Source organism: Peromyscus maniculatus, chromosome 4 (assembly GCF_049852395.1).
Source record: "Peromyscus maniculatus bairdii isolate BWxNUB_F1_BW_parent chromosome 4, HU_Pman_BW_mat_3.1, whole genome shotgun sequence".
NCBI lineage: Eukaryota > Metazoa > Chordata > Mammalia > Rodentia > Cricetidae > Peromyscus > Peromyscus maniculatus.
This window is the reverse complement of record NC_134855.1, coordinates 54,262,974-54,275,971: the sequence shown is the minus strand read 5'-3', so window position 1 is coordinate 54,275,971 and position 12,998 is coordinate 54,262,974. Positions and strand designations below refer to the sequence as shown.

The 12,998-nt window shown below is 43.3% G+C and overlaps 1 protein-coding gene across 2 annotated transcripts in view; it reads right to left on the bottom strand.

Moving 5' to 3' along the window:
• Rbm45 (RNA binding motif protein 45) overlaps positions 1-11,226 on the bottom strand; it is a 13,107-nt gene extending 1,881 nt beyond the window's left edge. For both annotated transcript variants that reach the window (XM_006972472.4, XM_076569723.1), the window contains exons 1-8: positions 10,829-11,226; positions 7,769-7,891; positions 6,192-6,318; positions 3,686-3,808; positions 2,643-2,828; positions 437-566; positions 188-272; positions 1-13 (exon numbers count right to left, since the gene is read on the bottom strand). The exon at positions 1-13 is cut by the window's left edge and continues 151 nt beyond it. In XM_006972472.4, the coding sequence (XP_006972534.2) occupies positions 1-13; positions 188-272; positions 437-566; positions 2,643-2,828; positions 3,686-3,808; positions 6,192-6,318; positions 7,769-7,891; positions 10,829-11,131 (1,090 nt within the window). In that variant the 5' untranslated portion in view covers positions 11,132-11,226. The remainder of the gene's footprint in view (positions 14-187; positions 273-436; positions 567-2,642; positions 2,829-3,685; positions 3,809-6,191; positions 6,319-7,768; positions 7,892-10,828) is intronic.
• Between the last annotated feature and the right edge of the window lie 1,772 nt (positions 11,227-12,998).

Genomic DNA, 12,998 nt, shown 5'->3' with positions numbered 1-12,998 from the left:
TTCCTCCAAACTGCTGTGGAAGAGCAGGCACAAGGGAGAGAAATAAGGATTGCTCTCTGGGGACTTGGGGCCGAGAGCTACAGATGCGCCCACGTGGTCTTTTACAATAGCTCTGAAGATGTTCTTTCTTCAAGAGTAAACAAATGTCGTATTATCTGTGACTGCTTACAGAGTCACACCTACTTACCAGAAATTGCTGCTGACCTGGGTCACTCCACACCATTGATGCCAGCTGTGACGTCACCATCTGTGTGGCCATTTTTCTGATGAGACTGGAAACAACAACCGACAATTGACGGAAAACTAGAACTATTCAGCATCTTACCAGTGACTTGGTGTGACTTCCTCACCTGAGGTTAACTGTGCCTTTACATTCTTCAAGCCACAGTCACGTCCACCCACAGCTTGGCTAGGACGTTCCTGGAATGGTACTTACTCTGCCGGATTACTTCCATCATCCAGGAAGGAAACACCTATCCGATTCCCAGGGGGGTACTGGAATCCATGCAATTTGTATTTTGCGTAAATAGCAGATGCTACGTTAAAATACTGAACCACACCATGACCTAAAATAGAGAATATACAGAAATAGAAAAGGAGCTTTAAGGCCCCAGTTACAATGAACTTGAAGACAAAAAATATAGATCTTTGCTTATGATCACACTACTAGTAAACACAAAATCAGAGAAAACAGAGAACAAAGCTCTACTAAACACATCTGCAAGATTATCTGTAGGCAGTGAAGTGTGAGCCAATTTTGGCAAAACAGAAACATAGTACTTTAAGAAAGTGTAGTATCAGCATATATTCCATCTAATGAGACCCTCCCCGACTCTGTTTTTTTCTCAGCCAGTTCTCAGGAACTGGCTGTGTAGACCACAGCATTGGCCTTTAACTTGCAATCTCCCTGCCTATGTCCCAGTGAGGGCTGGTACTACAGGCACTCTCCACCAGGCCCAGCTTAAATCTCCTTACAGACTATCAATATATATAAAACCAAACTCTTAATTCTTTGAAATGAGGAGGTTTTCTTACTATCCTGTGTACCCAGCTAGTGGAAACAGCGGAGGAAGGCAGTACGCATGAAAAACAGCAGGGCCATGACAGAGTCTTAAGGCTACAAGTTGCCCATTTCACATTGCTTTGATGAGATTTCGGCTCTGGGGATAGGCTTTAATTAAGAGGGCATCACTGAAGGGAGGGAAAGATTGATCCATCCTCGAGCCCAGGAGCCTGTGACACAACCAAAAGGTTTTCATGACTTATCTGTAAGATAACCTATTTGGGGGAGAAACACAGTATCATATTCCTTTGTAAATCAAATGCACTGATTAGTTTCTACTGTCAACTCGACACAACCTAGAGCCACTTGGAGAGGGGGCCTCAGCTAAAGCACCGCCTGGACCAGAACATCTGTTGATATGCCTGTGGAGGATGCCTGGATCAGAACATCTGTTGATATGCCTGTGGAGAATGCCTGGATCAGAACATCTGTTGATATGCCTGTGGAGAATGCCTGGATCAGAACATCTGCTGATATACCTGTGGAGGATGCCTTGGTTGTAACTAACACACCTTGTTTCTACTGCAAATCTGAGAATGCACAGAGAGATGCACCACACTTAGGATGCAAGAGATTTTAAGAAAAAGAGACTTGGAGCTTGTTGTGGAATATTATTTTAAGATGTGTTACATTTGTTTGTGATGTGGAACATTTGTTTAATGATGAAGAGATGTGTTGCATTCCCTTATGTTGCATTTGTTTAACTCTGTGAAGCTGTGTTACTTTGCCTGTCTAAAACACCTGATGGTCTAATAAAGAGCTGAACAGTCAATAGCAAGGCAGGAGAAAGGATGGGCAGGGCTAGTAGGCAGAGAGCATAGATAGGAGGAGAAATCTGGGAGAGGAGAAAAGACAGAGCAAGAGAACAAGGAGAGGAGGATGCTAGGGGCCAGCCAGACCAGACTAACAGCCACAGCCACAGAGTAAGAGTCAAAGTAAGACATACAGAAGAAAGAAAAAGAAAAAGCCCAGAGGCAAAAGGTAGATGGATAATTTAAAATTAAGAAAAGCTGGCTAGAAACAAGACAAGCTAAGGCCGGGCATTTATAAGTAAGAATACTTATAAATGTGTGATTTATTTGGGAGCTGAGTGGCAGGCTCCCAGAAGAGCCAAAAGAGTAAAAAAAAAAAAACAAAAACCCAACAACAGAGATGCATGCATTTTATAACTTGGCTAGCATCAATCCAAAGGGTAAAACAGACTCTAGCCTGAGGCACTATTGTTGTACAATGGGATATAGATAATCCTTTATTCTGAGTTAAAATATTTTTATGGTGAATGACTTTTATAAAGAAGATACATTCTCGGATATTTACTTATTAAGGTATTCTTGGATTTTAACTATCAAGTAGGAAAAAAGGAACAGTAGAGGGTAATAGGTAGTAATGAGATTCAAGTACATGATCTACCTGAACAAAAATGTCATTGTGAAAATAACCACTGTACAATAAACATATGTATGTTAACCAAAGAATTAAAAAACAAACTAGAAAAATACAAACTATAAACTCCCTGTAACATCAACAGTATAAAGATGTGCTGTGGATAAAAACCACTTTAACGAAACAGTCATTTTACCATAGTTTGAATAGGGATCCCGCTGAACCTCACAGTACTCCAGTCCTGGGACGATGTCAAAAACGCTGAAGAGCTGCTCTTCTGTGAAGGGGACTCGGGACACAACCGACAGGCGTTTGGAGACCGCTTCCTGGCCTCTACTGTCGTTCTTGTCAAAGCTCGGGAACTCAGATGGCTGTTCTCCAACTATACACACATATACACACACACACATATAGAAGTAAATCATGACATTCTATACATTAAAAAATTCATGTAACCATTTTGTACAAGGATATTTAAACAAAGACTGTATTTTGGAGTATTGTTTTTAAAAATACGTTTTAAATTTATTCTTTGGGAACTTCATACATGCATACAATGCATTCTGATCACACCTCTCCCCGGTACTTTGTAGTGCTGTAGTAATCTACAACCATAAAGAACCAGTCACAAGAAAACAGGCAACTTCACCCACTTCCTTACCAACTTCAACCCAGAACAACTGCAGGAATGTCTAGTTAAATACCACAGGAAGGAGCCGAGTATATAAAACCGTAAGATATGGCAATGATTTTACCTGAAAACTTAAGCCCACGGCACCCAGGGACCTTGACTTCCTCACTCCCCCTCCCCCTTTCCTAGCCTCTACTTTGGCTATTCTCCTTTCTGGAAACCACACTTTAAGGTAGCAGACTGAAGGGCTGTTTGTGTAACATTTTCATACTTTTGGTTGGCTGTACAAAAGCAGAATTCACACACACACACACACACACACACACACACACACACACACACGAGTGACACATGTTAGTATGTAGATAACGTGTAGCTAGCCAGAGAAATCTATATTGGAAATAAATTAAACAAAATAAGGGTTCATTATTAAGGCTATTAGGAGGACTGACCAACTTCTCAGGAAAAACAAAACAAAACTACATATAAGATTTTCATTCACTAGGTAGTGAATATTCAGGTTGCTGGCAAAAGAATGGCTTGAAAATTAAATTAGATCACATGTCCTGACTATGCTACTAATGTAAAGAAGAAGGCAGTCCACTCACCGAAGGGAAACAGATTGACTCGAGGTTCATGCCCCAAAGTCTCCTGCCGCATGGTGCTGTAATAATCTTGTTCTGGGGACTCAGATACTTTATTTTTAGGTTCAGCCAAGAGCGCTCTAAAACCTGAAAATGAGAATCCATGAATTTTCAAGCCTCATAGTAAATTTAACACATTTGGTTTTGAGGGTCTGACCTAGTTTTAGAAATATAACTATATAAAACAATCTACATGGTGGCCATTTCCAGCAGACCTACTTCTTTGTTTTATGGTAAAGGACAAAAAGTAAATGAGAAAATAAAAAACAAAAACAAACCAAGAACCCGCAAGTAAAGGTCAATCAATATAGACAAAAAAGGTCAGCAATGCTATGCCACCCTCCCAAAAGATGGTATCACCCACTTGCCCAGTTTCCTTGGCATCAAAACCCCGCTGGGCACCTTCACATTTAAGCTTTTACCAACCTGCTTCCTTTATATGTACTCTGCACTCTAACTTCTCTGCCTGTTTTTAAGTTACAACTGCAGTGAATCACGACAGCTCTGTAACTAGTCCCCTTGTACTAGATCAAGAGCTCTTACTGAGGGGGTCTAAGGATTAGCTCCAAAGAGTGGAAGAGGGTGAGGGAGAGACAGTTCAGTGGATCAAGTGCTGGCCACGCAAGCATGGGTATCTGAAGGCAGCTCACCTACACACACACACACACACACACACACACACACACACACACACACACACACACGGCAAGCCAGTGAGCCAGACACGCCTGTAATTCTAGCACTGGGGAGGTGGGGACAGGACACCAGGCTAGCCAACTGGTGAGCTCCAGGTTTAGAGAGAACCCTCACTGCCCCCCCCCCCAAAAAAAAACCAAGGTGGATGAGCCAGTATCTGATGCCCATGCGCACCTTCCCCAAATCCCTACACCCAATGGGGCGGCTCCACAAACCCTCCAAGACAAAATGCTTGTTTATATTATGTATACAGGGTGTATTTCAAGCGTTCAGAGCATTCACATTATTCAACGACCGCAAACATGATAAATTAGCTGGCTTGGGCTCATTCAATATTTACAGAGGAGCTGTGACTGTATGAGGAATTTGGAGGTGACTGAAAACAAGATATACTTCTGGTTTTCAGCCTTTAAAAATATTCTCCTATCCTTTATTTTCTAGGAATTAGATAGTCGATATAGATATAAAAGTTTTAAATGCCAGGGCTCCCAGGTACTTCAATTATATCTTCCTCTTAGCTTGCTGAGCAGCATACCACAGGGAGTCAATTAAGACTGACTCAGAAATCTACACGGACCTACGAAGAAAACTGTGGTGTGGTGTGGACTTTAGAAGCACCTAAGAATTCTACTGATCAACAGCAACTCTTCCTGTATATACAGATTTTTATAATAGTCTAAAGCCCAATAATTTATTACACTTCTTATTTCTCAAAGTCAGCTTTATGTATAACATCAAAGTGTCCAATAATTTGTCATTATAACCTCAAATTAATTACCAACCCAAATTAATCTCACCAACCCTACCCTTAATTTGTATGTTTGTTAGTATATTAAATCCTGGTTAGGGCTTTGGCCAAACAGGAACAAATACAAAGAATAAGATTTGCTGGGCAGGGGCTGGAGAGATGGCTCAGAGGTTAAGAGCACTGGCTGCTCTTCCTGAGGTCCTGAGTTCAATTCCCAGCAACCACATGGTGGCTCACAACCATCTGTAATGAGATCTGGTGCCCTCTTCTGGCCTGCAGGCATACATGCAGGCAGAATACTATATACATAATTAATAAAAATTTTTTAAAAAAAAACAAGATTTGCTGGGCATGGTGGCATACGCTTATAAAGGCAGCAGCACTTAGGAGGCTGAGGCAGAAGGATCACAAGTTCAAGGCCAAGCTGGGCTATACAGCAAGCCTCTGTTTAAAAAAAAAAATATATTTTTAAAGCTCTAAAAGGGTAAATCACTTTTTAGTATTTTAACTTACCAAATATTTTTTAAAGCCCCAAATCTATCCAAATAACAAGGCAGGTGTGTCCTGTGCTTACATCTTGACAACACAGTCACCAAGATAGCTTCAGCACATGATTGATTCAAAGTCCAAATTGTGTTCATCCTTGAATCATATATTTATAATTCAAATATCATATATTTACTCGCTACTTATTTAACTTTAGCAAAAATCTAGTAGTAGATTTTGCTATTTATAAGAGTGAGATTCTTTTTTGAAAGGCCTTTTAGCAAGGTTAAGAAACAAACATAGCTGGAGCTGGAAGGATGGCTCAGTGGTTAGGAGCATGTGTTGCTCTTACATAGGACCTGGGTTCTGTTCCCAACACCCACACAGTGGCTCACAACCAACCACCAGTAACTCCAGTTCCGAGAGATTTGATACCGTTCTCTGGCCTCTGTGGGCACTGCATCCATGTGGCACACAGATGCACATTCAGGCACAACAACCAAACACGTAAAATAAAACTTGAAAGAAAGCCATCCTTACTTCTATCACAGTTTTCTATTGCTTGGGCGGCTTGTGATGGTTTTAAGTATCGCACGTAACCCAGACCTTTACTTTCTCCAGTGACTTTATTCTTAATAATGCTGCAATACTCGATATCGCCGTACACCTATAAAAGTTAAAAGAAATGGCCTCAGGAAACTCAAAACGAGTAACAGATACTTCGAAATTTAAATTTATACTTACTTGTGTCTCGTGCATGCAAACACAGAAATCCTTCAAGACTACACAGACATTCTACACCGCTGATTTTGCAGACAACTGAAAATCACATACCTTGCCTACACCACAGAGAAACCAAGCCAGGAGAGAAAGAACTTGTCCACATGGTCTTGCTCAGCAGAGGGGTGCGAGGGCTTTGTAACTGGGATTCTGAGATTTAAATCTTCACTCAGCCACTTAGTGACTAGGCAGGTAACTCACCTTCCCTGCGCCTGCGTCTTCAGCCGACCACACTGGACTGCCAAAGGTTAACCGGACTGATCTACGTCAGTGAAATGCTTCCACGCCCGGGAAATACCCAACACGCAGCAAGGCTAGCTGAAATTGTGTAGGTGTCTCTAACAGTACCACAAATGACTGGATGCTCTTTTGAGCAACAGTTCAGAGCGAAACACAATGGTTTACTCAGAAAATTTGTGAGAAACACACAATAGTGTTTAGTGTTGAAGACACGGGATTCTAAACTCACTGTATGTCATTGAGCATGTATTTTACAAAATTCTCTTGTAAACAACTTTATTATATACTTAGAGTACGATGTTTAATTTTTCTCTTAGAAAAAGATAGGTAAACATTTTCTTACTACTGGATGAAGTTTGGAATATAAATTTTTGGAATCTGTTACTCTTAAAAAATCAACTCTCAATGGTAGGGCAAAAGACATATGGAAATTAATTTTTCCTGCTAGCTTTTTCTTCTTGCTTATTACCCACCTCCAACTTAGTGTTAAGAGGTTAAACAGAAGAAAATACCACACACACACACATACACACACAAAACACAAAAACAACCTTAAAACATTGTTGAGTAATTTCTGTGAAAGCCTACATATAGTCATTGCAACAGGCACAAAGATTTAAAATTATCTTCAAAAAATCATTTCCTCTGATCAGTACTCAGAGCCATATTGTCTTCCCTTAAATATGACCTGTGTAGAAGTGAAATTCTAGGACAAAACCACTTGAAGGAATACCTTTTCTGTAAGTGAGTACAATGTCAACAAAGCGCCGGCCATGAGAAGTATTAGCCAACAGCTCACATGCCTGGGCCTGACTCAGGCCTGGGACTCACTCTACAGAGAGGCAAGAGAGGTGAGGACCAAGAGGTGCTTTGAAACGTCAAAGTCTGAGAGCGGGATCTGTGAGCAGAGCGTGTTTAAACCTTGGTGCCACCACCTATTAGCTGTGCAGTTTAATGAAAACACTAGCTTTTCACCTCATTTTCTCAGCCTAGACTTCACGATGAAGTCTGGGCAGAGGGGACCCTCACCATTACTGTCTGCTTGTTAGTAACTGTACAATGTTGAAAACGGAGTTATGATAAGAACACATAAGGACCTTAAATTTCTCCCGCAGGTCTTCTTCTGTATAGGACTTTGGTATCATAACAAAGATTCTTGTGAGTTCTTCATCTTCAACATCTCTGTGACTTCCTGAGGATCGGGACTGAGCAATGAAAACCTAAGAAACATACAAAGCCCTTAGAATAATGTTAACTGTATTCCTATTCCTTATGCCTACTTACTTTATAATACAGGTATACAACTCAGATTAAAATGCAATGTGGATGCCGGGCGGTGGTGGTGGTGCACGCCTTTAATCCCAGCACTCGGGAGGCAGAGCCTGGACTACCAAGTGAGTTCCAGGAAAGGCACAAAGCTACACAGAGAAACCCTGTCTCGAAAAACAAAAAAACAAAAAAAAAAACAAAAAAAAAACAAAAAAAAAGCAATGTGGTAGGGGTCTTATAATTTTTTTTCAAAAGCAATCTTTATTGCAGTGATTAAAAAATTATTATACCAATCTTCACACTGTTCTTTCTAAACACATTTTGACTTTTGTACTCTTTTTGTCTTGTTTTGAGACAGTGTCTATGTAATCCTGGCTATGGGAAAGCCCTGTATATAGGCCAGGCTAGCCTTGAACTCAAAGAGATCCCCAGGCCTCCGCCGCCCGAGTGCTTACTTTTGCATTTTTGACTACCAAGAGCAGGTCACTGTTTGAAAGAACACACACTTTGTAGTTTGACACAGTGTGGACTAAAGGTCCATTATATTCTTGATATCTTTCCTTGTCAACTTGTTTGGTCTGATGCTGACTGGACATAAACCAGATCACCATTCATCTTTCTCCTGGTCCTAGCGATGACTCCCCAGACTGAGGGTACAGCTCAGTGTTAGAGTGTTTTTGTCTAGTGTTTATGAAGCCAGGGGTCTGATTCCCAGAGCCCCCACCTCCCACCCCAAAATGCTGCATCTATTTCAAAGCTCTGTTATGGCTGCGTAAGCACATGGGATTGCTATATGTTCATCTTTATGAAATTATCTATTAATATTCTACATACTGAAATCTATCTTCACTGATAGGAGCTTTTTAAAAATATCTACCACACAGTATCTTTATATTTAAATCATTTTTCTTGTAAACAAAGAAAATCACTTCGTTGTGTTTTGGTTTGTTCTTGTTTTTGTTTTACAGAATCTTCTTTTGGGTGGAATGGGGACTTCCCATGTAGCCTAGGTTGGCTTTGAACTCAGGATCTGCTTGCCTGAGCTTCCTGAGTGCAGGGACAATAGTCATGTACCAACATGCCTGGCGATGATCTCCTCCTTGAGATGTTTAGTTCATTTATATTTAATGTAATTATTCATACAGCTGGGGTTAAGTCTAGACATTCTAACTGCTTTCTAACACTAATTTTAGAAAAGGGTAGCATAACCAAACCGATCTGTCTCCATGAATATCTAAATGCTTTCTCACGGAGCTGGAAAATTCACAGGAGGCCCTATTGTTCTAATATTGGCAGTTTAATTTTATTACAACATTATCAGGGAGGAGAATCTGAATCTAATTTGCTTTGTAGTACAATATTTGTTCCTCAATTTGTCTTAGTTTTTTATTTTTCCATAGGTATATTAAAATCTGTGACTAAAGCTATAGACTTGTTTATGCAGCTATAACCATAATACTCTTAATAGATAATGTCACTGTTTATAATTTGAAATGACATAGACCACCTTATACACAAGGACCCATGAGGTTTTATGCATGTATATATGTATGTGTTTCCTTTAAGGAGGGCAGCACATCACTGAAATATGAAAACCACGGACAATGAATTCTTCAGGAGGCAGAAACTCAAAGGAAACTGAATAAAAAACAGAAACATGGCATTGCACACTTTTGTTGAAGAAAGAGAACACTGGATCCAGGGACTCAAAAGTCGTTCCTTCTGCTCAGAAGACAGCTTGTTATAGAGGCAAAGAACCCTTCTTATAAGATAGAGCTAGAGACATATCCCTAGGCAGTCTATTTTCAGTCATTTCTTCAATAATGCCCGCCTTATGCCAAGAACTACTGAGGTACTGGTAGAGATGGCTAGTCTAAGTGAATCTAGTCAACACATCAGCAATGAAGGATCCAAAGGAAGACACAAGAGAAGCTTCAAGAAAACGCAAACATTAGAGAAAAAAGGGACCTCGGGCAAAATGAGATGGGAGGTGCCATCGGATCACAGATCTCTACATTTTAGAGCCTAAAGTGTTTACAATCTCTGATAAAGGACTGCATTTACACAGGACAAGAATCACCTAGTGCACACCTTGTCCTCACAGTTTAACCCCTTCCCTCTCTGATGCACAGCACCCTGGGGCAGCAGTGGCGGGAGAGACCCCATCCCACAGTGCATGAACACTCATAAACGGTATTCTTACAAAACCAAAACCAGAACTCCCCCAACTCCTGCACCGTTTTCTAGGTTGGCCCCTCTCTAGTATGTAGCATAGCTTGTCACAATATAATTTTATTTTGATAATCTTGTGGCTATAGGTTGGCACTGTAATATCCCTTGAACTTTGTAAAAACGAATTATTTGAGAAAGAAAAAAAAAAAACACCTAAGACTAAATTATCTGCTGGCAAAGGTTAATCAAGTGTCCGAGAGCGGTGGGTCAGAAAAGTCCTAGCAATGGACAGGGAGAGGGGAGCGTCAGGTCGAGTGAGTTATGGTATGTGACAACCATGGCTGCGCAGTCCTTGCCTGTGGCTACCCAATCAGTTCCCAGGGGAAGATGCTCCTTTGGCCAGAGGGCGGGGTTCCTCTCCTCCAAACCATCCCCGACCCAAGTTAACTGGGCTGCTGGGAGCAGAGTCCAGCCCCTTTCCTACCTGATACACATCATCCCCGGTGCAGCCGAGGGGCGAAAGAGAGATCCCAACCCACACCGCCGTCGCCTCCGCTGGCAACCCCCCACCTCCCAACCCCGGGCATCCCTACCCCAGACACCCTGACCCGGCCACCTCAACCTGAGACACCCCAACTAGACACCCTTATCCCAGACACCCCAAACCGGGCATCTCTACCCCCGCACCCCCTAACCTAGGCCCCCCGGTGCCGCACCTTGATGGGCTTGGTGTCGTTGGGCCCAAGGCACTGTCCGTGCATCTCCTCCATAGCCCGGCAGGCCTGTGAGCTGCGGGCGAACTTGACGAAGGCGACGCCCTTGGACTCCTTGGTGTGTTTGTCGCGCACCACCCAGATGTCCTGGATGTCGCCGAAGGGCGAGAAGCGCTCCCTCAGCACCGACTCGGACGTGTACTTGCTGATCACTAGGAAGATGCGGCTGTTGGGCGGCTCGTCCAGGCTGTCCACACCCGGGCGGAAGCCTCCTCCGTTGCCCGCGGAGCTGCTGGCGTCGTCCATGGTGCCCTACCTCGGGGACGGAGCCCGGCGCGGCGCCCTGCCGGCTCAGTCCGACCGGCCAGTCGGCAGCTCCGCTTCCGGAAGAGCCCGGAGCCCGGAGGCAGGTGCCGTCCCACCGTGAGCGAGTCGGGCTTCCGGGAGCATTCTGCAGCGCCCCCTGGCGCCACGGTGGACTCTAAACAGCCCCAAATCAGTCCCGCGGAAACCAAGAATCAGCTTGTGCAAACCTGTTTGCCCCGTGGCCAGAAAGACCCACCTGTCCCGTGCTTAAGCCTTCCCAAACTGGCTTCTGGCTTCATCTCAGCCAAGCATGTGTTGTTACAAAAAGATTACTCTTCACCCTTTTGAGAGAGAGACTGGATGTGGTGACACAAGCCTGCAATCCTAGTCTTTTAGGCAGCAGCCGATTGCTACGTTTGAGGCCTCACGGGCTACATAGAGAGTTCGAGGCCAGCATCTGGGCAACTCTCAGTCTCAAAAAGAAAACAAACAACAACAAAACCACCAACCCCCCCAAATAGGCAGACTTTACTCGTAAGGGCCCACGGGGGCAGCTACAAAGGACCCCTGCAATGGGGCTTTGCAGCAAGGCATAGAGATCGACTTGGTGAAGATTTATAACAGGGCAGTGTGAAAGTCAGTAGGTGAAAAATCACTGAAGATCAGGGGGAAGAGAGACTCTTGGTAGACCTGCTTCACAGAACGCGTGCTGCAGGCGGGCCACAGTGATAGATACGAACAGCAGTCAGACATCCTGATTTATCAGGATTTGTCCTCAAACTAGATTCCCCTAGGAGGGAGAGCTGGAAGTTGGGGATAGTCAAGTGAAAGACATTGGGGAATTTGTCCAAAGTTTTGGTGAAAACAGGGAGTCTTTGTCACCATTTTGACCATAAGCTCAATTAAGAGTCCCCGTAGACAGAGTTTGTGGTGGTTTGACTAGGAACGGCCTCCATAGGCTCATATATTTGAATGCTTGGCCATTAGGGAGTGGTGCTGCTTGAGAGGGTTGAGGAGGTGTGGCCTTATTGGGGGAAGTGTGTTACTGGATGTGGGCTTTGGGATTTCAGAAACCCAAGCCAGGCCCAGTGTCTCTCTCTTCCTGCTGCCTGAGGACCTGGATGTAGAAATCTCAGCTCCTTCTCCAGCACCATATCTGCCTGTGTGCAAGCCATGCTTCCCACCATGATGACAATGGACTAACCCTGAAACTATAAGCCAGTTCTAATTAAATGTTTTCCTTAATAAGAGTCATGGTATCTCTTCACAGCAATAGAAACCTGACTAAGACAGTTAAAACCATAGAGCCTGATGGCTGAAAGGAGCCTTTACAAGCCTGGAATCCTAGCCTCATTCTTCAGAGATGACGAACCTGAGGCCCAAAGTTAAGAGGCTCAGGTAACAGAACCAGACCCAGAGGCAACCCTCTGTTGGATCTACTCAATTCCCACAAACACTTCCAAGAGTCAGGAGCAGAGAAAATGGTGGCTGCTCACCTGGGAACTAGGAGAAATTAGTGGACACAAGCAAAGTGGGAAATGCCCGCTGGCTTCTAGGGCTTGCAAATGAGCCTTGATGGTGAGGTCAACAGATGTCTAGAACCAAAGACTGAGTTAGCCTCTAGTAGCATTGGAATGAAATGAAAGAAAGAACCACAAAAGAGGGAAAGACTAATTAGGACTGATCCTAATTAGTCTGAACAATAAAAATCAGGAGTCAGATATTGGGGTAACAACCTGAAAGATCAGAGAAGCAAAGGAGCAGCCACCAGTGACTTCTTACCTCTCTCAATCCTCGGACCAAAAGGGGCCAAGATCCTGTCTCTACCTGACTTATATTCCTGTCTCCACCTCCCAAGTGTGCTGGG